This window comes from Metopolophium dirhodum, chromosome 2 (genome assembly GCF_019925205.1).
Source record: "Metopolophium dirhodum isolate CAU chromosome 2, ASM1992520v1, whole genome shotgun sequence".
NCBI classification, from domain to species: Eukaryota; Metazoa; Arthropoda; class Insecta; order Hemiptera; family Aphididae; genus Metopolophium; species Metopolophium dirhodum.
This window is the reverse complement of record NC_083561.1, coordinates 16339060-16365194: the sequence shown is the minus strand read 5'-3', so window position 1 is coordinate 16365194 and position 26135 is coordinate 16339060. Positions and strand designations below refer to the sequence as shown.

The following is a 26135-nucleotide window of genomic DNA, read 5'->3' as shown; positions in this document are numbered from 1 at the left end:
ATTGCATTACTTATAATCCAAACAGTAATCTATATTATATGTTTATAATATTATAATAATATAATTTCCAGTAAAGTAGTACGATAAAAACGGAATATTTTATTTCTTCTGTAGTGGTTGTCGAAAGGAAAAATATATATATTATACTATAATTATAATAATGCACCTAACGACCTCTGAAATGCGAATTCTTAAATTTAATTGATAAGTATTTAAAATAAACGAAATACACTATTCTCTATCGAATCTTCAATCCAACTTGATTTCGAAATATTATTAGGTGGGTATATATTTTATTATATTACCCTAATTTATTATTTCAGTGTGATATAATATATTATAGAATTTATTAATCAAATTTAATTACGTATTATAAATACTTAACATAGGTAGGTACTGCATTTTTTTTTACAAAGTACTAGGTTAATATACAATTATGATTTATTTTCACAATGGCATTTTTAAAATGCTACAATTTAATATATTTTTCTTCAAAATACAATATTATCGAACAAAATAAATTAACGTTTACATTTTTTTTTTTGGTTATTTAATACTATTTTAGAATAGTTCAACCAATGAAACTTTAAGATTTAGCAAACTAAATCATTTACAATACATTTACTGAACACACCTTGTACAATCTAAATGAAACATACCTACAAAACGATTACACTAATCAATATTGTCTATTGAAAAATAAATATATTATTAAATAACTAGAAAACAGATTTTGCATTTGAAATTTTTCAAAAAAACGTAATTGGTTTATAAAAGTATATAATATTCGAAAAACACTTTTTGGAGCAATAAAAGTTTTGTACAACTCCTCAATTGGTTAGAAAATAAACTCAAATGGTTCTTTAAAGAGAGTTTTTCACTCTGATTTCTACAGTATGGTCACGATTAAATGTATTAATTAAAATTATAGCTATAATAAATTGATGTAATAATTAATAATAAAAATATATGAGAACTTAATTAAGTTATAGATAATACTCTTTATGACTCTAATATATTGTGGAAATCTATCTGAAAATTAAAGGTTTTTATACGGGAGAAAAAATAATTATTTTGTTGTAAGTTGTATTATGTTATTATTATATTTATAATTATCAGCTCTCAATAATAAATTACGACTTGAAAAATATCATGTGGACTCAATTTTTCTAATTCCAAGTAATAAATTATTCTACCCAATCCAATATAATTAAATTTAAATCGTTTAATGAAAATCGATTGATTTTGAATTAAAGATATATCATCCATCGAACGTCGTTTAATGAAATGCCTCTTCAACGTCTATATAATATAATACGTATTAATTAATAATAATCAACTAAGAATATTTTATCTTAAATATTCTGTACAATATTATTGGTATACCTGCGTAAATATAGACTTATTCGATCAATTATCAACTCCTCGACAGATTTCAAATTGAACAATTATTATTATTATTTTTATCATAGTTGTTATAATTAATAATTACCATTAACCTAAATTAGGCCACAACAACACTGTAGATCTAGTACAGTAGTACTTACACGTGAATTATATATTATGGGATCATAACACGACTATAATAATGGTATAATTTAATATGTATACCTATGTATAAAACGATGTGATAATAGTGTACAATAGGTAATACTCTTAATATTCACAATATGTTACGTGACTAATAACAAGGTTTTACTTGGACTTTCAAAATATATACGATATGTATAGGTAATGGTCTGATGTGGCGTAAGTCACTAACGTGTTCTGAGGTACAGCCTTAACTAAAAAAAAAAAATATATATGGTATCCGGCCAAAATAGCGAAACATTTACCGAGAATGAAAAAATCGCGAATTAATAATAGCGTAAATAAAAATAGCGAATTGTAAAAAAGAGCGAAAATACATAATAGCGAAAAGAGAAACATCTGTCTGTCGGGTTGCTTATATGACACAGTGTAAAAATCAAACATATTTGTTAGAATAAAAAATGGATAAAAATAGTTTATAAATGAGATTAATAAATTTAAAAAAGTAAAGCATACAATAAAATATGGAGTGATCATGGAATATAAATGAAAAATCATTATACTTAGTGTTTATTTGTCTCTTATATATTTTTTGAATACATTCATTATAATTATAATATCGTTAAGTTCTAATAATAAGTATTTATAGTAGCAATAATAATAATTTTAAATAAAATAATTATATTCAATCTAAATATAATTATATTTAGACATTCAGTGACAAATTATATGCTATACCTTTTATGAAGTTCTTATTCTCATTAGTATATGTATAAGTTAAATAATAATTAAGATAGCATATTGACGATATCAGTAGGTATAACGATATTATTGTGACCTACCTGCATAGGGTTTTGTCCTAAAATTATTTCCCTGCGAGATATTTAAAATGATATATAATTTTAAGTTTCGTTATTATGCATGATCGCTTATTTCAAAATCCGCTGTTTTTATTTACGCTATTATCGATTCGCGATTTTTACATTCGCGGTAAATTGTTTCGCTATTTTGGCCTAGACCCATATTAAGAATGGTAATACTACATATTTAAATACAATGAGTTTTGAGCTATGCTGTCGCATCGTGGAGATGCATGAAATCGTCATTATATTCCTATAGCTATAAGAAAATATCTTTGAATACTAATATGGGTGACTGATATTATGTTTTCTAACTTATTAACAATCATCTTAAACCATCCTAAAAATGTGCACATCATAATCTTATATAAACTGTTTGGGTACAATGTTGGAAATTGTTGGAACCCCTATTTGTGTATATATACAACATTGAACTTTGTCATAGACTATGTTATCATCAGCTGCATATCGCAACTATGTTGGAACCTTACTACAAAAACCACATTAATTGGTTTGAACAGGAACCTGTATAATGTATATTCACTGGGAATAAATCGAAACCCATATAATTGTGATAAACATATGTTATAAAACAAATGATCGGACACTGACCTTTAAAATGGAAAAAGAACGACGAGTTCCGGAGCCGTTCCAAGATCGGTTCCACGGCGCCGAACGTGAGCGTTTGTAGGTTGTTGTATCTAATGTCAATGAACTTCAGCTTGTCGAGACTATGGAAAGTACGGTCATCGAGAGCAGTCAATCGGTTTTCTGCCAAGATCAGCCGCTGGAGGCTGGGCAGTCCGGAAAATCCCCTGCCGTCAATCGCCTTTATGACGTTATCCTCCAGCACGAGCTCCTCAAGGCACACCAGCTCGGCGAATGCATCCGGGCCCACCCGGTCCAAGTGGTTCGCTCGCATGTCCAGCCGTTTTACCGACACCAATCCGAGAAACACGTACCTGGACAGCGATCCCGTCAACCTGTTGTCGGACAGGTCGAGCTCCTCGAGCTTTCGCAGTTGCTCGAAAGCCCCCTCGGCAATGTAGCTGATATTGTTCCGGTCCATGTACAGCTTCCGGAGCGCGGGAAGCCGGGCGAACACGTCGTTGCTGATGCTCTCGATGGCGTTGTCACCGAGCGTGACCACGCGCAGGTCGTTCATGTAGGCGATCGAGTCCCGGGCCAGCTGCACGATGTTATTCCGGACCAGGGCGAGGTCCTGCAACCGGGACAGATTGGCAAACGCGTGTGAATGCACGGTTCCGATGTCAGCATACACGATCTCCAGCGTGCGGAGCTCCGGCATCCGGGCCAGCGCCTCGGTGGGCACGAACGACAGCGTCTTGGACGAGGTGCCGCGCACGTTGAACGTCAGCTTTGTCACGTTAGACTGCGACCCAAACTCGCGCCAGACGGCCGAGTCACGGGGCTCGCCGTCGTTGAACACCCAACAGTCGGCCGACGTGGCCGCGTGCGACTTAGAGTCGTCACAGTAACAATACAAGTTGATGGTGGTCTTCTGTTCGAGCGCGCAGACGTTTATATCGGCGCCGACACCGCCACCGCCGTTCTTGTCATCGTCAGGGTAGCTCCGCACGCCCGGTCTCTGGTTTTTCCCTCTCCGGTTCGACACGTAACCATGGTTATCGTACACAAGGACCGCGAACACCAACCACAGTGCCATGAACTGTTGTTGACGTGCCATCTCAAAAATCTGCAGGAAAAGAAAAATTGTAAGTTTCACATTTGTTATATATAGGTAACCTATATTATTATTGTTTGCTTTCCACAGCTGCAATGCACAACACCCCATTTGTCGGTTTACGCCTAAACGGATATCGGTAGTATATGTGCGATGACAACTATATTATGTTGTCCCTGCCTGTCGATTGTCGATCGATTCGACGATGCATTTCCGAGAACCAGCTACTGGATGCCGCCCAGTGTAGGAAAATAGATTTTCGATGACATAATACATCCGCCGCGATGGCTTTTAAACTGTTTGTGCGGTACCTATAACTCTTATATATAATTTTCTTTAAGTGGCTGTTGTCACGACACATTATTTGTTTTCCCTAAATATTAGTATATATACGTATTATATACTTGCACAGAGGTACCTACCCCCCCGATGACGTTTAAATAGGGTTTCCTGTCGTGCGAACGACTCACGAATAATTCACGAACAACTGCGATGACATAATAATGAAATATTTATACATAATATGCGTTTCTTATAGTATACACTACGAATCGATACAGTATTACCTTACGGACGGCATATTTTATATATTATATTGGCTTTCGTTTTGTCCGTGTGTGTTTTGCCCCCGTGACGTGTCAGAAAACGACCGTATATACAGCAAAAGCCACTGTGCATATATAGCTAACGGGTGGGGGTGAATACGAATATATACATATACAATATACATTTTATATGGATTATGGGTTGCCTTTTTTTTCTCCTTTTTATTCGTTTCCACTCACACCCCCTCACCCTACCCTACTTCACCCATATACAATTGACCGCAGGCCCTCCTCATACAAAAGGAATTGTTGGCCATTCCGTGAGCAGTTCGCCGTTCATATCGTGTTTGTGTATGTGTGTGTGTGTGTGTGTGTGTGTGTGTGTGTGTGTGTGTATGTGTGTATGTGTATACACATGCTCATTCAATATTGAAATGTCCATTGTGCTTTACGTGCTCCCCACGCGGTTCGTATACGTTTACTGTTTGTTTTAATATTGCAAGCGTTTCGCCTTTGGCAGGAATAAAAAAAAATTCACCGAGTTTGCATGGGTGAAACGCACGAGTCGGCCATAATTCATGCGCGTGTAAACGTCTCGGGATTGACGCGTCGTGATGTGGTGTCGAAACCACTAAAGCTATAGCAAGCACACCAGCTATTAGGTACCCATAGTAAGACTGCAGCAGAGTGCGTTATATATTTGTTTCGACTTTTCGAAAATTCGCTCTCCCCCCCCCCCCCCTCCGCCACCGTTGACGTCGAATTACATTATATATTACACGATTGGAAAAATCTTAATTAGATGGGCGTCACCGGCACAAGTGTTCTCTGCGAGTCCCCCCTAAGTGGGCGTGGTTGTCATCGTGTTGTAACCCGAGGGTTCTACACTGCAGCAGTATACGGTGCCGGCGGTGAACGGGGGAGAACGGTAATTGGAAAATGATTCAATTATCATTTGGCTAGACACCGTGGCTACACAGACTTCTCGCACGGTGATTCCGCTATGGCGTTTTCGCGAAATCAACGCGTAAAATGTCAAATCACTTCTCCGACAGAACCAACAGAACGAAACACTAATGTTTATCATAATAATATTATAATAAATAGCCAGTAACAACGTTATACCAGGCTAGTATACGATAAAATGTATTTATTAAAATATCACTCGTTTTTTTTCACCCAAGTCGTGTATCATGATATATTGTAACGTCCGTTTCACCAGCCCCCCTCCCACCGTTATTGGAATCTCGGATATTTTTTACACTAAAAAATAGCATGAATTTTCAAGACTATTATCATAATGCATAATAATACTATTTAATGAGAAATAATCAAAAAATAAAATTTGGGGGGGGGGGCTGTTGAAACGTTTCACTCCCCCCCCCCCCCCTAAGATTGATAAAAAGATTTTCCGGATTTTTTTTTGTCAATAGTTAGCACTCAATTAGCGTGAATTTGCACGCCAATTTTTTACCGAGCAATCAGTGTCTCCTTATTTTGACCGTTTCGCCAGCCCCTCTCCAAAATTGCAACACCCTTTTTATTTTTTTCATGTAATTCAACCACTGATTATACTGTTTAATTCAAATTCGTTATTAGTGTTCAAACAAAATTGCAATAATTATAGATGTACGCCTATGCCCTATACGTACATAGTATAATATTTCAATTTGACGGTATGACCGGGACGATTGTCGTCCGGTATTTTCATATAAAATCCTAGTCGAAAGGAAGCCACGACTATAATATTATGATATTATTAGTACGAGCGAGATAGTTTAAAACAACGATGGCGTAAAATACGTATAATGTGGGTATACAGTACATTTTATGGCAATATTATTTTAACCGATAAACTATACGCGCAGTATCACCGACACATAATATCGTTACGAGTTTGAATAATTATTTATAGTGTGGTAAACTTTGTACGAGCTTCGACACGATATTATATTATTATTATAAGAATATTATGCGCATAAAATTATAAAACAAAGTAAATATTATGTAAGCATAAGGTAGTACTTATTAATTATAATTGGAAGATCACAAAGTGACACGTGTTTATTATTACAATATATTATGTGGAATAAAAATTGTCGCTGTATGTACCGATCCATCTTAATCACTGATTGGATGTTAAAACTAATCACATACAAAAGGTTACGCAAATAAAGTAAAACGAGTACAATCCGTTTTCTAGAAAATCGATTATAATATACTCTTCATTCAGTTATAATATGTGGCTGTCCAAACTTTTATTGTACCGAAGACACTTATTTTTCATGACTGAGATTTACGGAACATAAATAAAATAACTTTATTTTGATTATAAAAGACATCTACGATATACACTATACAGTCTAAAACTATCCGATGTACACGCAGTAATATTATTATATTGTGCGTTAGGTACTCCAAAAATTCTACAACAAACGAAATTGTTTATAATGTTTTAAAGAACAATAGTTTTAAAAAACGTGTTTTTTTTTCATTATTCGATTTTTTTAAGCTTATTGTACACCAGTTTCAAATGCATTTATTTGTGCTTTATAAATAAAAAAAAGTGAACTATATAATTTAATTGAAAAGCATAATATAATATTTTTCACGTAATAATAGAAATACCCAATGTTTCATGTGCACTTAGATCTTAGAAATAATTAAAATTATAACAATATCACAAACAAAAATTACTTTTTTTTATTACAAATATATCATCATAATTTTAGTTTATAAACATAACTTTTAATTAAATCATTTATAAAATATAAGTTTTTATTACTTTCACACAGTACAAACTTTGCTAGAAGTTATATGTATTATCTATTATAATATAGGTACATATTATATATGTAGAGTGTAGAAAAAATTAATACAAACTATAAGGAAAAAGTTATTGGGTCAATTTCACACATCACAAATTTCAGATAAATATTTTAGAAATTTAAAATATACCAAAAAATTAAAACAAAAAATTCATTTCACATTTAAATTTCTGTAAAATCATATTTCTATGAGTAAAAATAGGGACTTAATGCCCTAAAAATCATAAAATGTCATGTATTTATGTCCTAAAAATATGCTTAAATATGTATTAAAAAAAAAAACCCGATATATTTAAAATGACATGTCTATGAAGGGATATATTATATATTTCTGCATTAGCTCCATGGAAAAATGGAAAAATGAAAAAACACGGGGGCCAACCACGTTTCAAGTATTTGCTTTTATATCAAATTTGAAAAATAAAAGTATACGAGTATATATTATACAAAAATTACATTAACAATTATTACAAAACTTAATTGTAAACAAGTGTAAATAGATCTATCATCGATTTACTTAAATAATACAATATTAGGTACTACGTGGATTATAATATTTATAACACACTTATTATAATTATGATGACTTAGAAATTGCTTTTTCTTTGTAACAGGTACTTGATAAAAATAACTTAACTCAGACACTATAAGAAAAGAAAATAATTTTGTAGGATTGTTATTTATTACAAAATGTATTTTTAATATGAACAAGGGGCCGAGGAGGTGTCATTGATACGATCTGTAATGATGTAAATTACACCTATTGGCTATTACAACAGGTAGACGCAAAAATAATTAAGTTACCTACAAGTTTATTACTTATAAATTATAATAGTATATAACTACAATTATATAAGCTGGTTAGAAAAATGTATGCCTAGAGATTACTTGAAGTTTAAAAATGTTGATTCATTACGTATTACAAATTAACTTAATCATTTATTTATTTAAATTTAAATAATAATTGTACCCACTTATAAAAACATTAACATAGGTATCAATAGTTGAAACTTCTAACTAGGTACTTGACATTCCTTTACAAGTATTTATCGTTATCTATAATTAATAAAGATTAAATTCTTACAAGTTATGTTTTTATTTTAAAATTTAGACACATGAAACCTATTTGAATTTTAAAATATACTCTAAATTCTTTGACTGTATTTTGTTATTGTTATTTATTATTAATATAACAAGTAATAGTATAGTTATAATTATAAGCGATTATGTTAATTCTTACAGTTGCAGTTACTAAACGATTTTAAACTATTTTATTTTAGGTCAATGAGTCAATTGTCTCAAATACTGTATAGTAAAATGTTGAAAACGTTTAGTACCCTTATTTAGTTAATAGTTCTATTTATCTCACTCTACAGATCAGAATATAATGTTCTAATCCCGACTCTTATATATCGTTTATACTAACAAATACCAATAATATAGTTATTGGACGATAATTTATATCAATATAATATTATATACAGTCATGTTTTAGGTGGGAGCTATAGTACTAATTATAATATATGAAATCAATAAAAGATCGTTCGTAAGAAAAAAAATTGAACTTGTCATCTGATAATGCAGGAGGGAACGTAGGTGGCGTTTCATACGCATGTACATATATAATATTGTTTTCTCTAAAAATACTCATAAGAAGGGGTCGGCTACCCTCATAAAGGGCCGTCCTCCGCCTACACCGTTATTATAACCAGTGTATGCAAATTGTATTATGTTAGTAAAGCAGCACCGACAGCAGTATATAGTAACAATCAGAAAACGGTAACAGTTGGGTCGTGTATGGAGGTTGGTTTAATTCGTACAAGCTCTATTTTTGGGGGGCGAAGGCGCGCCGCGACGTTAATATTCTGAATACACTTTGTAGGGAATCGGTCGATTTTTCTCGAGACCTTTAAAGTAGGAAAAAGAGAAAGGCGTTTAATATTTTATTTGCAGTAGAATGAAAAATCATTAGACTCTCTCACTCTTGCCATTCTCATCCCTCTTTCACTCTTTTCGTCTCCCTCTCTCTCTCTCTCTCTCTCACACACACACACACACATACTGACTCACCTTTTGCATACACGCCGTGTGTGCGTATGCAGTATTATAGCGTGATATTCACTTAAGTTTACAAATTTTGTAGTTAATTCAGAGTCTGTTTTCTCAAGGGGCTCATGTGTCTCTTTTCCACGTACTCTCACGCATCTGTATCATATTAGTATTTATTACAATGTATCCGAATGCCTAAATCCCGAGCGAACCATAAGAATTGGATATTCAAAAATGTGGATAAATTAAAATATAAATGTATGAATGGGTGAGAAAGTGCTTCTAAGGTACCTACATAATAGGGTTATATTTGCTAAAAAATTAGTATCTCTATAAATATATAACTAAATGTTCTCATTTATAATTATGTAAATATAAGCTAATAATATATGATAATGAACTTTAAAAAAACCATGCACATGTTTTAATGTTATACGTTAATTATTATTTATTTTCAAATTGTTTAGGTACAATATACACAATAATGTACACATTGGATGAACCGATTGCTTGGAAACCAAAGGTAAACATTTTAGGCTCGCCCTTGATAAAAAAAAAAGCTGTAACACGATGACCCAGCTCGACCGGCTGAATCTCAGTCGAAATATAATAACAAACCAATATCAACGATTAGTCGTGTACTCGTGTATCCAATAATAAATAGAAAAACTAACACGCAAAATAAATTATACATATAAACTAATTACACACATCAACAAACATGACCGCATGACATGGATATCTATCTGTCCAATACAAGGCAAATGTTGACAAACAAAAGTAAAAAATTTGAAATATTCTATAGTAAAATATTTTCTAGATTAATAACAAACACACTTTAAAAATCAATTAATTAATATTATCCAGTCACTTATCTGTATCCCATATACGTAGCATGCCTGATCATAAATGTTAGCAATCCGTTTATAATAATTCAAAGGTGCTATTTTAGCTACAAATTGAACAGCAAACATTCAAATTTCAATTTCAAACTTTAACTCAAATTTCAGGATGTCATCGTCTGTATTTAATCGAACCTACTCTCTCTAAACCTCTCTTGTTTCAATATGTTTGAAATATAGTAAAAATATATAATAATTAATTACATTAATACACTAAGTACGTCTGTTAATGTACATAATATTGTGTAAGTGTGATAGATTATGTTTTGTAATCATTTTGTAATTTCTATTAATTATTTGTATTTTATGTTATTAGGGTACCTACCTATTATAAAAAGTTTGAAATATAATAAGAAAATAAAATATTAAATTATTACTTTAAAAAAATATTTTGTCAAGTGAAAAAAAATGTAGCATTCTAATTTTAAAAGCGTTAATTTATTTTCAAAGTTCTAATATATATTTTTTAAATGGATAAAATGAATTGAATTCTTGCGTAAAACACTATAGCCCAAAAATACGTCATTTAAATTTAACTTAAATAATTGTATTTGTAAATTAATATTGAATAAGTTTAATTGATAGGTAGCTATTAAATATAACGATTATTAAGCGTTGATAATTTGTAAGGCAGTTGGTATAAAATCAAAATATCGTGTTTACAACAAAAATTATTATTATACTATTGCACAACATCGTTAAGTCGTTACAGAACATTATGAAGTCGCCAGACGTCATTGAAGTTCGGTGGTGAATTTTTCCTTAGTATTCTTTTTTGTTCCGAAAATGAATCCTAGTCACGTAAGTATATAGACCAACTAGATGAAAAAAAAAGATGAGGTGGATAAGGTCTTGGGTTCTTAATGCCACCACAACTGACCTGCCAATCCAGTTTACATTAATAAAACTATCACAAAAGTTAAAAGTTCAAGAATATAAAATAAGAATTTATTTATAATATGTAGTGGAAGATAATAAATGTGCAACTTTTACAATTTAGAAATATAATTAACAAACATGAGCCGGATGATTTGAAGTATAGTTTAGTTTTGTACTGTGTACCTCCTGAATTCATTATAACAGCTGGTTATTAACGACATTTCGGTGAATAATTATTCAATATACCTAATAAGAATGTATAGAAAAGAGTAAAGTATTATTGATAATTGGTATTCATGTACATTTTTTAAAAGTTAAATGAAAATACGTCGCCTTCTATCTATTTTATATTACTGGACACAACTAGTTTGTAATATTGTACTCGTATAATATTAAATTCAAACTTAATATAATAAAATACAAATAAGTGATTCACTTATTTTAAGAAATATTTTAAAAAAAATAGTTTTTATTAATAATTAAAGAAAAAATTAAAAATATTATTCTTTGAGATATAAACCTGGACAAATTCCGATGTAAGTAATATCATCTAAAATTACCATAAAAAGCATTTAAACTTTAAAGGTATAGATTTAAAATGTAAAAAAAAACAAAAAACCAAAATTTTATAATCTTCACAAAATTCAACACCATTAATTATGATCCATGAAAATAATTGTATATTATTTAATTTTGTTTTTATAACATTTTAACATAATATTTAAATATACTAAAGTAACCTTCGGTACCTAATCGTGTAATCGTGTTTTTTTAACATTAATGTATAGTTAACTTTCCATATTATATTATTAGCTATAACAATATCGATTGGCACTGCAGTAGTAATACAATGCTAAGGTGTATTACTGTATTATAATAAGATCAAAGTTCCATATTATTTGATGAATATTAGTTGCTACACAATACCATGATACGTCATAAGATTAAAGGAATTTGTAAACTATAAGTTTCAAAACGTACTTAATGGAATTCATAGCATCCAGGTCGTTATTTGAACAGTTTGCCGTTTGAGAATTCATTGTGAATATAATATTATATATTATTATTACTGTAAAATGCTAAATTTATAACGTGGTTAAACAAACAAATATTATTCTGTGTACATATAGCTACAAAATACTTTCGATAAAAATATAAAATTAAATAAGACTAAAGTACATTCAATTATGAATTATATATTTACCTAGTAATAGGCACGCGTATCACGGAAATATTAAAACTATAAATACAATATATTATTATTATATTATATTGCTATGTAAGTAAAAATGACGACAAGAAAAAGAAGGCATGAAAGTGTATTACAATGAACGGTTAGAGAAAAAACCCAGTACCTACCTATATATTATAGTAAGGTATCAATGTTCTCAGAATATAAGAACATTTCCTCTCAAATGTTTAAGTATGCAAGAAAATTATTCGGCGTAAAAAAATGTGTATAAGAAATGTGTTACAGATTGTAAATTTTTCTATTTAATAAATTTAAAAAAAAAATTTGTTATAATTTAATATAACATAATAAGCTATAAGAATGTTAGAAATATAATAATGTATAGTAATAAATAACTAAGATATTATGCTTACATATTATATTAAATTGCCCAAACAGAAACACGGCCACACCACATAATACAGCCTTATCCTGAAATGCGTTTACTAGTCTCGCACTAAAATCCAAGAGTTAGGTCGTAGGTGACTCATATGTTTTTACCATGCCTATAAGTAGTGAAGTATCTATATGGCAATTTATAATGCTGATCTATCTGTCTTCAAGATGTCAACACACTATAGTACCTACTTATGTGTGCTGTTTGTAATGTCTCCGTTTTAGGTTATTTATTGATAATGATATTACACATTGATATAGGTAACAATAAACGTGCCTATACGAAAATATTCAAAAATATGTTAAGATATAATAATAAACTAAAAACCCATACTAACTCGTTAGTATCACAAATCTCGTCCAATACACAACCCATAAATTTTACCCATCGACTAAAAAGAAAATATTTCAGACTTATTAAGCTAAAATAATATATCACCCTAGGTTCTGTCACTGAACGGTCTCCCTCCTCGTATTATTCACAGTTATAATATACATAATATATTTACTAACTGTGCTAAACTAACACAGATTGTAAAGATTAATTTTAAACATAAAAATAAATAAAATTATATTATCAAAATATAATACTGAAATTTCTATCATATTTTTCATGTATCTAAGACTTACAGTGTACTAATTTATTCTTAAGATTTCAGGTGTTCCAAATTCTCAAAAAACTTATTATGAAAACTGAAAATTATCCTATGAAATAATTTATACGATATACTAACTAGGAAGTGAATAGTTTTTATAGAATTTTAAAATAATAAATGTACATAGTTTTTAATTCAAAATAAAGAAGAAAAACACATATAAATGATTATTTTAATTATTAAATAAAAATACAACTTTGTTTTAATTTAAATCTAAATTACTGACATCAAACTTGTATCATATTGGTAGTTAATTTTAAACATTGAATCCTGTTTTATATATGATATTTCTTTCTTTGAAAATTCAAAAGGTTTTTTTTAATTTATCAAAGAATTTTATCTTTATAAATTGATATATATTATTATAAATATATATATTTGAAAAAAATCCTAAATTGCTAATACATATATTCAACAAACTTAAATATTTTTTATTAGAAATTTTAATTTATTGTTTTCCGATCAATAACAAAACTAATTTACGCCCAAATGTATGGTAAAAAGTAAAAAAGTTCACATGTGTCTAAAATATAATACGTCTCCACCTATTATATTAATTTTAAGAAAATAATAAAAATATTTTACCAATTCTTTATAATATTATAATATTTATTATGAAACATAAAACACGACAAAAAATTCAAAGAACACATTCCTTGTAAAGTCATAAATAATGATAATATAAAATTGAAATTTCGAATAACTGCTCGATTATATAAATTATATAATAATAATATAATACCTGACACACACACACACATACAATTAATATTCAATGTCGATGGAGCCAGACATGTTGTAATGCGACGCTAAAGTTTGAAAACTTGAAAGGGACTAAGACCGTCCACCTAAGGCTCAAATGAAGGCCAAATAACAGCTGACAAATTATAAATAACTAATGAGTTATTTGCAATAAACCGTTTTGAGGCCGAATAAGCGTATAGTAGTCACCGGAATTGAAAATCCCATTTCTGCTACCTACCACCCCCATTCGCGCTAAACTATATATACCCGTCGTGTATGCCAATGACAGTGATTATTAATTAAAAAGTTTTGATTAAACGAACGCGTACAACTATATATGTCCTAACATCATACACGGCGTCTGATCCCGGACGAATTAATTTTTTATGTTATAATTTATGTTCGGATTTAAGATAGGTACATAATCAATCGTAAAAGTTACATTATAGATACGTATACCTGTCTATACTTATTTTATCAGGAATTTATGTAAGGCGCCGGGATGGCACTGTGAAACAATGCGAATCTAAATCTCCGAGCAAATCAATACCAAGTTGATTGAATGACGGATATGATGATGTAATATGATTAAATACCGTTCTGATGTGAACTTACAATACGCGTATTCGCGTGTTCCGCCAAACGATCTGATTTTGTTTTATAAAAAAAAACCACACTCACACACATTGTATTAGTATAATATCCAAAACTCGCAGTTTGTCTATGCGTACGAACGATAACATATTATTGGAGATGATTCGCCTAGAATGACAACCCCTATTTTATCCTTTAGTCGTGCATTTGTTCAAAATCCTAATTTTTAGGATTTTCTATAGGTACCTATGTGACGTACTTATATTCAAAGACCATATTATACAATTATCAAATACTTGGATTTTTTATGGAATTTAAGGCATGTCCTGTGGTGACATAGAAACATATTATATTTTTTTTCAAATCAATTAAAAAACAAATTTAACTTGCTAATAATATTTCTTTTAATTATTCAAATCGACGATTATTGTGCAGCTTTATAAAAACTATGTTTGTGCTTATAACTTTACCATAATCGTTGTATTATCGGTACACTGCACCACTATTATGTAGTATTATTTGCCGTAATTATTACATTTAACGAACATTTTGTTGTACCTATTTAGTACCTTAGTAGGTACTTATAAATTATAAAACACATGTAAAATACAAAAACGTTGTAGGAAGAACTAAATAAAACACTTAAATACCTGCTCAACATTTCATAACAGTGATATAATACAAACCTATTTAATTTTAAAACTACTCTTTACTGTTATACTTTGCTTGTAATACATGATATTATAGTTAAGTATTATGTAATAGGTAATAGGTATGTTATAAAAATATTATTTAAAAAAATATATTTATACCCATTTTACAATTCAAAGCACTTACTATTTTATTATTATGTAGTAGTAGTATATTGTGTATTAAATACTAGATAAATTGCATAATATTATGCATAATTTATAAACACAATAACACGTACCTACTTTTTTTACTTATTTTGATACAGCGAAAAGTAGCAAATTTAAATTGAAATAAATATTAATTATTTTAATAAAAATATAAAATATACAATATTCATTACAAGTTACAAATTGTGTATAATAATACAAGCAGTATCGATTCCACGTTGGTCACTATTTAAAATTAATTATTTTTTTTAATTAGTAAATGAAAATGTATTCTCTAAAAAATTGACATTTTACCAATTACCCCTCTACATATTTTAACGAATACATCACTGCCAGATTAATGTTACACTTTTTCAAATTGATAAAGTTCTCGACAGCTAATGGATATAAGAGAAGATAAAATAATCTAAATAAATGTTATTGAAGATCACAATCAAGTGATTAATATCTGGAAACTTTTGTGTGATAAACGTTCCCCTCGGGATACTGAATATTGTAAGGTATACTTTAAGGAAAAATAGTATAAATCAAATGAGTTTTAATTTTCGAAATGTTCTTTAGACACGATCGTTATAATATCTATACCACTTTAATCGTTTCGCTCTGAAATTAATTTAAATTAATACCTTGGTAATATTCTGGAAGGTGAACCCAAATTTGAGCATGAAATTATATTCTCTAAAGGAAAAATGTGTTTACTTATAGTGTCCTGGTTAAATATCGTGTGTCATCTAACGTATATATATATATATACAGTAAATGTATTTCAACTGAATAATCAACATTTGTTATGTGCTTGGATTGCAAACTTCCCAAAGGCCATTACATAATTTGCTTAGTACGGAAAACATACAAAATGAAAGTGGTATTTTAAAATTAATAACTCGTTTGGAATTAAAAAACAACAAACTATACATTATGTTAATTTTGCTAGCCATGCTGTGTTAAAAACCAATTGATGTTAGAAAAATTTAATTTAATTTATATTAGGTATAATAATATGATACAATAGGTTACCATTATTACTTTGTTTTAAGTATATCGCATTTATTCACACACAGACTTGTAGGTATTTATTGTGATGATTGGAATTGATTAGTTTTTTGAACTGAACACGGTTCGTATAATCGTATACTTGTGAAAATTTTGCTGTTTGAATACAATGAGCAATATAATTATCGATGAATTTAAAACGTAAAGAAAACGGCTTCTGGTTGTCTTCAACGAACGGTTACCCAGAGATGGTCGGTTCGACGTGAATGAATTAATAATTGCTCGGTTTTTTTTACAACGCATATATTTATATATTTTAAATGAAATCTGTTCTTCCTTCCCGGGAATTTGGACAAAATTCATAAATGATGATGGTTTTCGTGATCGAGGTATATTTAAAATGGAAAGGGCGTAAGGAGGTTATTGACTTGTCGGGCTGACGTAGATACCATTCTTGTTAAGCGACTTTACGAGGCAGAAGATTTTAGAAAACAAAGATCGATTTACCTATATTATAGTTTATTTCTTTGTGTGCATTTCACAACCATCTCGAGCTTCGAAAGTTAAACGTGGAAAGTTATATAAAAGTTCACAGAGTTTAAATACTGCCGTTTGCCATTCAGAATAATGTTATATAATATTTAAGGTATTTTATTTAGAATGTAAAATACAATGTAAATATTAAATTTTCTCTTGTATCAACAAAATAAAAATAAATACTTAGGACCAACAGTATACTTACATTATAACATTTTATCGGTACTTACCTATTATATTATTTTTGAAAAAAATTGTTATTCAATTTTTTAGTAAATATTAAATACAATTTAATGTTATTATAAATAATAGATATTATTATTATTATCAAGTAATTACTCGTATGTTAGTTTTAAGTCCAACCCTTTATAACGGTTGATAGGCTTTTAACATGCACGCAATTTAAAAAATAGTAACAAGAATATAGTGCACTCAACCTTAGCTAGAGAGGATTTATATTTATTAGATTACGTTTTGGAGGTTGCTTAAGTGGGTGTTTAAGGATTAAGGAGTATGTTATCTTACAAAATTTAGCTCAGAATGGTTTTGTGTGGAATTCTGCTTTTAATAGGTTTAAACTTTACGTTGGCCCTCGTGTAAGTGTTTATGAGTTCTAATTAAATAAAAATTATTTTTCAATTTTTATATATTTATTGCTTTGGTATTTTTTAATATAACTTAATTTTTGAAATCATTTAATATAATTTCCTATCAGTTTTAAACATAAACATATTCCAAAACAATATAATATGAATTGAAACAACATATCTTATATTCATCTTTAGAGTATGTTACAGTTAAATCCAAAATTTTTTTACTTAACATTGTGTATATTATTTCATCGAAAATCCGTATTTTTGGGCTTCCTTATTGTATATTATGCGGGTTGTTATATTGTTCAACTTTTTTGAATTTAAAAGTTCAGACTAGTTTGAATATTTTATTATTAAATTTAGTTTAGACATTTCGTATTATTTATTGATAATACTCCGGCCTTTCATTCTTGGAATTCCAACTTATCAACACATTTTTTCACTTTCAAGTACATAATATTATATTATGGGTACACATTTTTGTAAGTATAGGTACACATGTATTACTTTTTATCAACACAGATGAATATAAGAATATTTCATGTAAACATGCTTAGCATGCTACAACAAACTTTTCAGATTTTTCATTCGGACAGCGTAAATATAGGTATTATAGACCACTCATTAAACAATCAATATTCCTATACCTACATTTTTGGGATATCAAAAATATTTATTTTTTTTATTTTGAAAAAATATTAATGTTTTTATATAAGTATATATATTGATTTCAACACTAAAATTTAAACTACTTTACCGCGGACATATTTGGACATTCTTCCCTAGATTCGTATGTATTAATATAATATGTAGATGGTACACGAATGCGCGGTGGGGCATAAATACTGCGATTGAAGAGAATTAGCCTTATAAATAATATACGTACCGCATGTTTGTACGCGATTTGTTACGTTAATGACGGCTGACGGTAATAGGTATAACAATAACACACAAAACCGTTACACGGGAAAATATACATTATACATAGGGTCTCGGGGTGTGTTATTAGGAAAAATCAAAATTAAGTGTTCGAAGAGTGGGCAAGAGCGCGCAATATAAGGTACGAGCCATCAGATATAGCCGCGGGCACGTAATTGTGCAGACGTATATAGAACCACAGCGGCAGTTCTCGCGTACACGATTAATGGCCTTCGTTTTTACTTTTTGACGTGGTTGCCGAATGTAAACGGATGAAAGACTAACACGCGAAACGGAGCACTTTTGACTGACCATTCGGCCGCGGTTCATGTATATGGCCCACGTCCCCGAAATTAGGTGAACCTTTGAATTACCACTAAACTTCTAACTTATCCGGTATGCCCCCAAACATCCGATAAACTTTCTACTAATTTCAATTAATGGGTAATGAGATACGCGTATATACTAAAATTAGTGGCTCCTTTAAACTTTAAGCTTGTGTTGTAGCGCTGCATATATTATAATAATACATGTAAAATATCTGATTTTTATTGATTTGTAAATTATAAATTATCCGACGTGATTTTTTATTCACATTTATTTCGATTGAGGGAGTAAATGGTGCTCAGTCAATTAAAAAAAAATAAAAAACTTCTTTCAGCACCTAAGTTCTAAAAACTGGCAAGACATTGATTATATTATATATACCTATACTTACTAGGTATTTACAGTCATCCAATCTAATTAAATTTAAAACAAACTATTTTGTTCCAAAAAAGATAATATTATACAACTCAAGCCGTCAAGTTAATAATATAGTTTTCAGAGCGAATATTTAAAAAACAATTAATTATGTAGCAAGAGTATTTATGTACATGTTTAAACGGTCCAAGTTGCGTAATTATAAGAAAAAAGAAATTCCCAGATGAGTACCTACCTATTATTATTATTATTATTATTATTATTCATATAAGATTTATAACTTTTATAAGTTTTAAACATACACTTTATTCTCTGTGCTTAAAAGTTACTATAGTTTCATGTTTAATATAATAACAAGCTATTATATAATATACTAAATTAAAATCTATAAAAAAAAAAAATTACTATATTAAAGACAAATTTTAAATAATAGTAATATGCAAAACATCATAAATATTTTTAAGTTACCTTTTTTATATGTTTGTCTAATTGGAAGTACAGTTTATTGTTTATGGTATCTGGACAAAAAAAGGTATGTGAAACATTATTTACGAGAATAATTATTGCACCTGGCCCTTGGTAACTATGCCAGTAAAAAAAAATGTTTCTGTGCACTGCACTCACGAATGTTATCGTAAAAGTATAAAAATTTGTATGCGTAAAGGGCATCCATTTTGATTAGGAGTAAAATCTAACGTTCTAAATAATTGAATTGAAATACTATTGAAAATACAAAAATTGAATGCAGATGAATACATCAAATGGTAGAAGCGATATTTCTTTCATTATTCACGATATGTACCTAGTAAATAGAGTTCTATATTATTATAGAATATAAATTTACAATTTCCATTTAAATCAAAATTATTTTCTTACAGCAAATCACTATGCCTACCTACCTACAGGAATATTGTAAGTAAGAAACATAGAAGTGCATAGTATAATATTATATTATTACAGAAAATATTGGTGATTTTTATTAACTATTGTACCTAATACGTATTTATTTTAAAACTCATTATTATAACTTGTGTACGTCCTTTTATGTAATATTATGTATAATTAATATTGTATAATATAGTACAAACAATATACTATTATACTTGTTCAATTGTTGTGAGATTGTGTTCCTAATTAATATCTATTAAAAATTAAAATATTCTTTTCTTAAGTGATCGATCTTTAGAATGTATTATGTGATGATGAGTAGTGACTGACTTAAATGGGGTAATATAAAGGGACAAACTGAATAAAATAATATCGTTTTTTAATTACTCCTACTTTACAGATAATTCATTTAAACTAGAAACCCTACATAATAAGTAGTCATTTATACTCTAATTAAAAGGTCATATTAATTGAAACAAATGCATACCCGACTTTATTTCAAAAAATTTTTTTACATAAACTAATAAACTGCACACGTCATCGTTTTATTTTCCGTTACCAAAATATATAGGTACCTACCTATTATTAAATTGTTGTTTAAAAGTTTTTGTTTTATATAAACAGTTTTTTTTATGTAGGTGGAATCATCAAATATATGACTAAAAAATTATAGAAAATGATTATCTGAATGTCGTACGTAATAGCTTACCGATAGGTATATCCAAATAAAGTAAAATAAAAAAATGGGGCTACTCGCTCTGCTTATATAGACGTAGATGTAGTAATTAGGTATTAAGTTTAAATTTAATCCAACTTTTTTTTAAAAATGTTATGTGTATAAAAGAGTAGGTAAGATGCGAAAAGTTTCATGACCTCAAGAACGAGAAATATTTTTTAATTTTATTATAACAAAATAACTGACATTTTTATTTTTCGTTTAAGTAACAACATTTTGTCAAAATATGAACATAGAATGTCTATAAAAAAAATGGTTTTGTCTATTTTTTAAATTTGTCTACTAAATTCTAATATGGGAATTTAGTCATCTTAAGGTTCTAAAATATGGATTTTTAATTTTTGAGTAACAATAAATAAACCAAGTTGATTTTGTCAAAAACTGGATTTGAGTAAACATTTCTGTTTTCCAAAATTTTTCAATTTTGTCCAGTTTTTATTTTGTTAGCGTTAAAAATTGTAATCTGAATTGAATGTTTGTGCGTATTTTTTGGAAGACATAAATTTTTGGACAACATTTTGTATAAAAATATTAATTAAAAAAAGTATTGAAATGTAAATAATATGTATATTGTATATAATATTATGCCCCACCCACTAATAATTTATTATACTTACTAAACATTTTCGAATATATGCGACCTTATGAAACTGCATTTTGTATTTACCTGGAAATCACATAAATGCTTGGAAGTCTTTTGCTCTAATCATGACTACTATGCATATAGGTACATTTAGTACATATATTATCTATAGGACGTTCCATTAAACTTAACAATGTTAGCGTATACAATTATACCTAGTGAGTTTCATCGGGTACAATAATAATATTTTAGTGAAATATCCACGCATATTGTCGTAACGTCGAATAGTCTTAAATTAGTTTAATCGAAAGTTACACTTGTTAACTTTGTTACACCTTACTAAATATTATGTTGTAGGTATTCGAGCGCTTACGCCTATTCACACGTCAACTCACAGAATATTGGACAAGTACTATTGTTATTAGACTTTGACTATTATAGGTACAATACCGTGTTACTATTGTTATTGATCGGTTCTGGTAACCACCCAATATTATATTATTGTATTATATTTATAATAATATTATACACGCAGACTTTTTCGATTGATATTTCGCAATGTAAACATTATTGAATTCAATGGATGAAACAATTATTTTTTATACGCTGCCCCAAATTATGTCGTGTCTAAACATTCGTACACAAAACCTTTGTACACATACAATACCTACTTCATATTATATACAAATACGGAGTGACACAGGTCATGAAACACGAACACCCCTGTAGTCTCGTTAAACTTTTCTTATCGTAACAATATTTTCAAAAAACATTTTTTTTAACGCAGTGGTAATTTTTTTATGATTTAAAAATATTATGTTACAAAAAATTTCATGGAAGGCAATTCGTATCGTAGATCATATACAAGTATATTATCTAAGGAATAGATGCTGGTGTGTGATAATACTATCTTAAATCGTGTTCCAAATAAAATATCATTTATCAGTGTTTTTAATTTTTTTAATTTTTTTATACTTATCAAAATATGTGTTCTCTTTTGAATCAAAAACAATAATTATTAATTTTCTTATCTATATAGTATATCGAATATACCAGTAGATTATTATTAATTTTTTTTACTGTAACAATGTAAGATGTATAAATTTTCTACCAAAATATATTATACTTATTTGGAATTCAAAATGTGTTGTTGAAAAGTGGTATTCAAAATATGTATGTAAGGTAGGATTGTGGTGGGTGTAGGGGGCAAAGGACCCCACGGGTTTGTGTTGAGTAATTACGACCATGAGACGCAGTTTTTAAATCGTTGGATTGTGCTCCTCTAGTTAATTTTTTCCAATTCGAGCACTGATTATGGTCGAACGTCGTTTTCGCAGAGTTTCGAGTCCGAATTACCGCCAGGACGTGGAGAATGCTAGACAGAGCGCCACCGAATTGGCGAGAGCAAAGGCTGCACTCAGATCGCGACCGACGACGTTTCCCGAGCCCCATGACCCGGCTGGGATATTGAGGTTTGCGCTGTGCAAAATCAACCACGCCGAACAGTGCGCGGAGGTGGCGATCGGCGACGGGGCTGATGACATGTGCTGTGGATGCTGCAGAGGAGATGCGGCCGAAATGCCGGGCTGCGGAGGGGAGGCGGCCGAAATTCCGGGCTGCGGGAGCTGTAGGGGTGAAGCGGCGGTGTGCATCGCCGAAGCTCTGTACGTGTTGAGCTTTCGAGAGGCCGATGTGATGTTGGCGCACGCCAAACGCATACTGCCGGCGGAAACTTACGGTCTGGTGTGCGACAAGTACGCCGAACTCAGGAAAAATGACCGTCGATAATTAATAAGTAGTAAAAATGTCGCAGTAAAAGAGTAATAATAATACGTACGCCGCTGAAATTCTATGCACTGTATGATGCCTTCTGTTCTATATTATATTACGAATATATTTTTACTCGGTACTTGAGGTAGCTGTTATCGCCCTGCTACATACGACATACCATTAGTTATAATAATAAATCGTTCCCATAATATATTTATTTTTAGTTAAATATATTATTAAAAGTTAAAAAGAAAAGACAATGATCAAGTATTTAAAAAAATTGTATTATTTAATGTATGATTGAAATAAATTAATAATATTGTATCACGATTGCGAAGGAACCTTGAAAAATTCTGAAATATCTGATAAAATGTATTCAAAGGGATCCTATTCCCTAAGCTTTGCACACCACCACACGAACTATGCCAAATATAGGGCTCGAAGAAATTTCTTGCAGTACTACGACGCAGTTTCAAGTTTGTCTCTCCCATTTTGAAAACATCCCACATTTTATCGAGAGCTTCAGAGATAAGGTCCACAAAGTTGTACTTATGGTTAACTTGACCATAATGATAATAATCTACCTCTTGAAAATGATTGTATACAATTCCACAAAATTGTACTTATGGTTAACTTGACCATGATGATAACTTACCCCCTCTTGAATATTATTGTACGATTTTCCAACAGTCCGAAAATATTATTCTTTGGCCACGGCGGAGCGATAACAGACCAGTACCTTTTACACTACACCGAACAGTGACTGATTTTTAGTGGAAATCATCCTCGGAGCACCGCAGATTCCCGTTGTGGAATTTGTCCCTCCCTACCTCCCCGACAGTAGATTTTCCTTGATTGTCCATTCAGGTATATCGATAAATATTGCACATATAACTACATCCCGAAACGAATTAACAGTGTGAGCAAGGCTGGTGACTTCAAACCTCATTAGGTTCAATAATTAATGTTGTCCAAGTAATTTATGTCCAATACGCATTTATGTAAATTACTAACAAATTACTATTGAACGAAATTACGATTAATCGCGATTGATACGATTACGACCACTTGAAATGGATATAAATGTATTTAGGTAGATGAATAACAACCAACAATAACAATGAAGTAAAAAATGTTTATTTAACAAAAAAATGAGTATATTGTGTTAAGCCAAGTCGCTGTATATTATTATAATATATAATATATAATTGTAAAAATAAAAAAGTATACGTCCCAAAACTGACTGTTCATAAAAAAAAACTAAAAGCAATAGTATGGTGCGTAGATAATTTCTAGAAAAAATGTTTATTTAAATATCGATAGGTACGAATTTCTTTATCAGTAGTTTTGTATAGCGACATACCCAAACGTTTACATAGGTAATATATATCATCAAATATATTATATTAACCCTCGAATATCACTACAATCGATTTACACACCACTAAAATACACGTATAATATAGGTAGGTATATATTATTATTATTATACAGTAGGTAGGTAATAATTTTACGATCGAACTAATATTATAAAATATGCTGCGCAACCAATATGCAATTAAAATTAAAGTTTAGAAGACAACTTTGACTTACGTTAAAGACCAAATAACCACAAAAACAACTAAGTATATAATAAACGTGTAGACTCTGTATAAAAATTGATTTTTGTACAAAATATTTCGTGTTAAATGTACATTTAAAACAGTTGCATGTCATTTAACCTAATCTAATCTGTTCTACAAACCATTTATAATTTGATATAAAAATCATATTGTACACATATTTTTCTAACTACAATGACGTAGATATTAGAATACTGTCATTTTACTGTCCAATTACTCGAAACGTTTCAAATATTTCGAAATTAAGTTATGATATTGTTTAAATAAATTACAGTGATGTGTAGCCACTAGCCATGTAGGTACAATATTGATAATAAATTATGTTTTTCAATCTGAAATAATTTTGCAATGGGGTTTATTATAAAATTATAAAATATAATATGTTATAATTGTATCGATTAATTATTTCGTGATTGACGCTAAAATTATGTATCGTATAACATTATTTTGAACTATTAAGAAAAAAAAAATTGTATATACCAACAAGACATCGTATTTTAATTTTAATTAATTTGTATTGGATATTTCTGGACGAAGACAAAAATATATATTATATATGAATTAAAAATATTTGCTTCACAATATTGATGCCATGTAACTCGGCTGCATTTTTCATTTTTCACGGCGTCCGGAGAGAGAGGCCGTCATCCCCCACCCGGGCATGGCAGATACCTACAGCTGCTCACTTAAAAATTCTGCCGAAAACAAACACACACGTGTTCAAAACCTACAGTACCCTCCCCTGCTGTTCCACAGGCTAAAGACTTCAGTTTTCGAAGCCTCAAGCAAAAAAAAAATTTTCATTTGCATAATATGTATATGTTTTTATGTTTTTAGTTATTTAACGGTGAACACATTTCTTTAGTAACAGTAGTTCGGTGTAGCATCTTTATATAGATTGGAAATCGAGTCTAGGGATGGTACATTATTCGTCGAAAAATATTGAAGAATCGAATCAACAGGAGAATTTATTTTTGAATGCCATAATCATCTATTAAAATTGAGTTACACAGC

At 29.9% G+C, this 26135-nt stretch overlaps 2 protein-coding genes across 6 annotated transcripts in view; one reads left to right on the top strand and one right to left on the bottom strand.

Moving 5' to 3' along the window:
- LOC132938699 (connectin) overlaps positions 1-26135 on the bottom strand; it is a 269490-nt gene that overhangs the window by 217987 nt on the left and 25368 nt on the right. For 4 of the 5 annotated variants that reach the window (XM_061005683.1, XM_061005687.1, XM_061005688.1 and 1 more), the window contains one exon: positions 3003-4107. In XM_061005683.1, the coding sequence (XP_060861666.1) occupies positions 3003-4098 (1096 nt within the window). In that variant the 5' untranslated portion in view covers positions 4099-4107. Of the gene's footprint in view, positions 1-3002; positions 4108-12903; positions 13039-26135 lie in introns of those variants that run through there. The other variant, XM_061005686.1, reaches the window with a different exon arrangement.
- Positions 22327-23722, top strand: LOC132939848 (uncharacterized). Its single transcript, XM_061007247.1, has one exon. It carries the CDS (start codon positions 23044-23046, stop codon positions 23515-23517), a length of 474 nt encoding a protein of 157 aa, XP_060863230.1. The 5' UTR covers positions 22327-23043; the 3' UTR covers positions 23518-23722.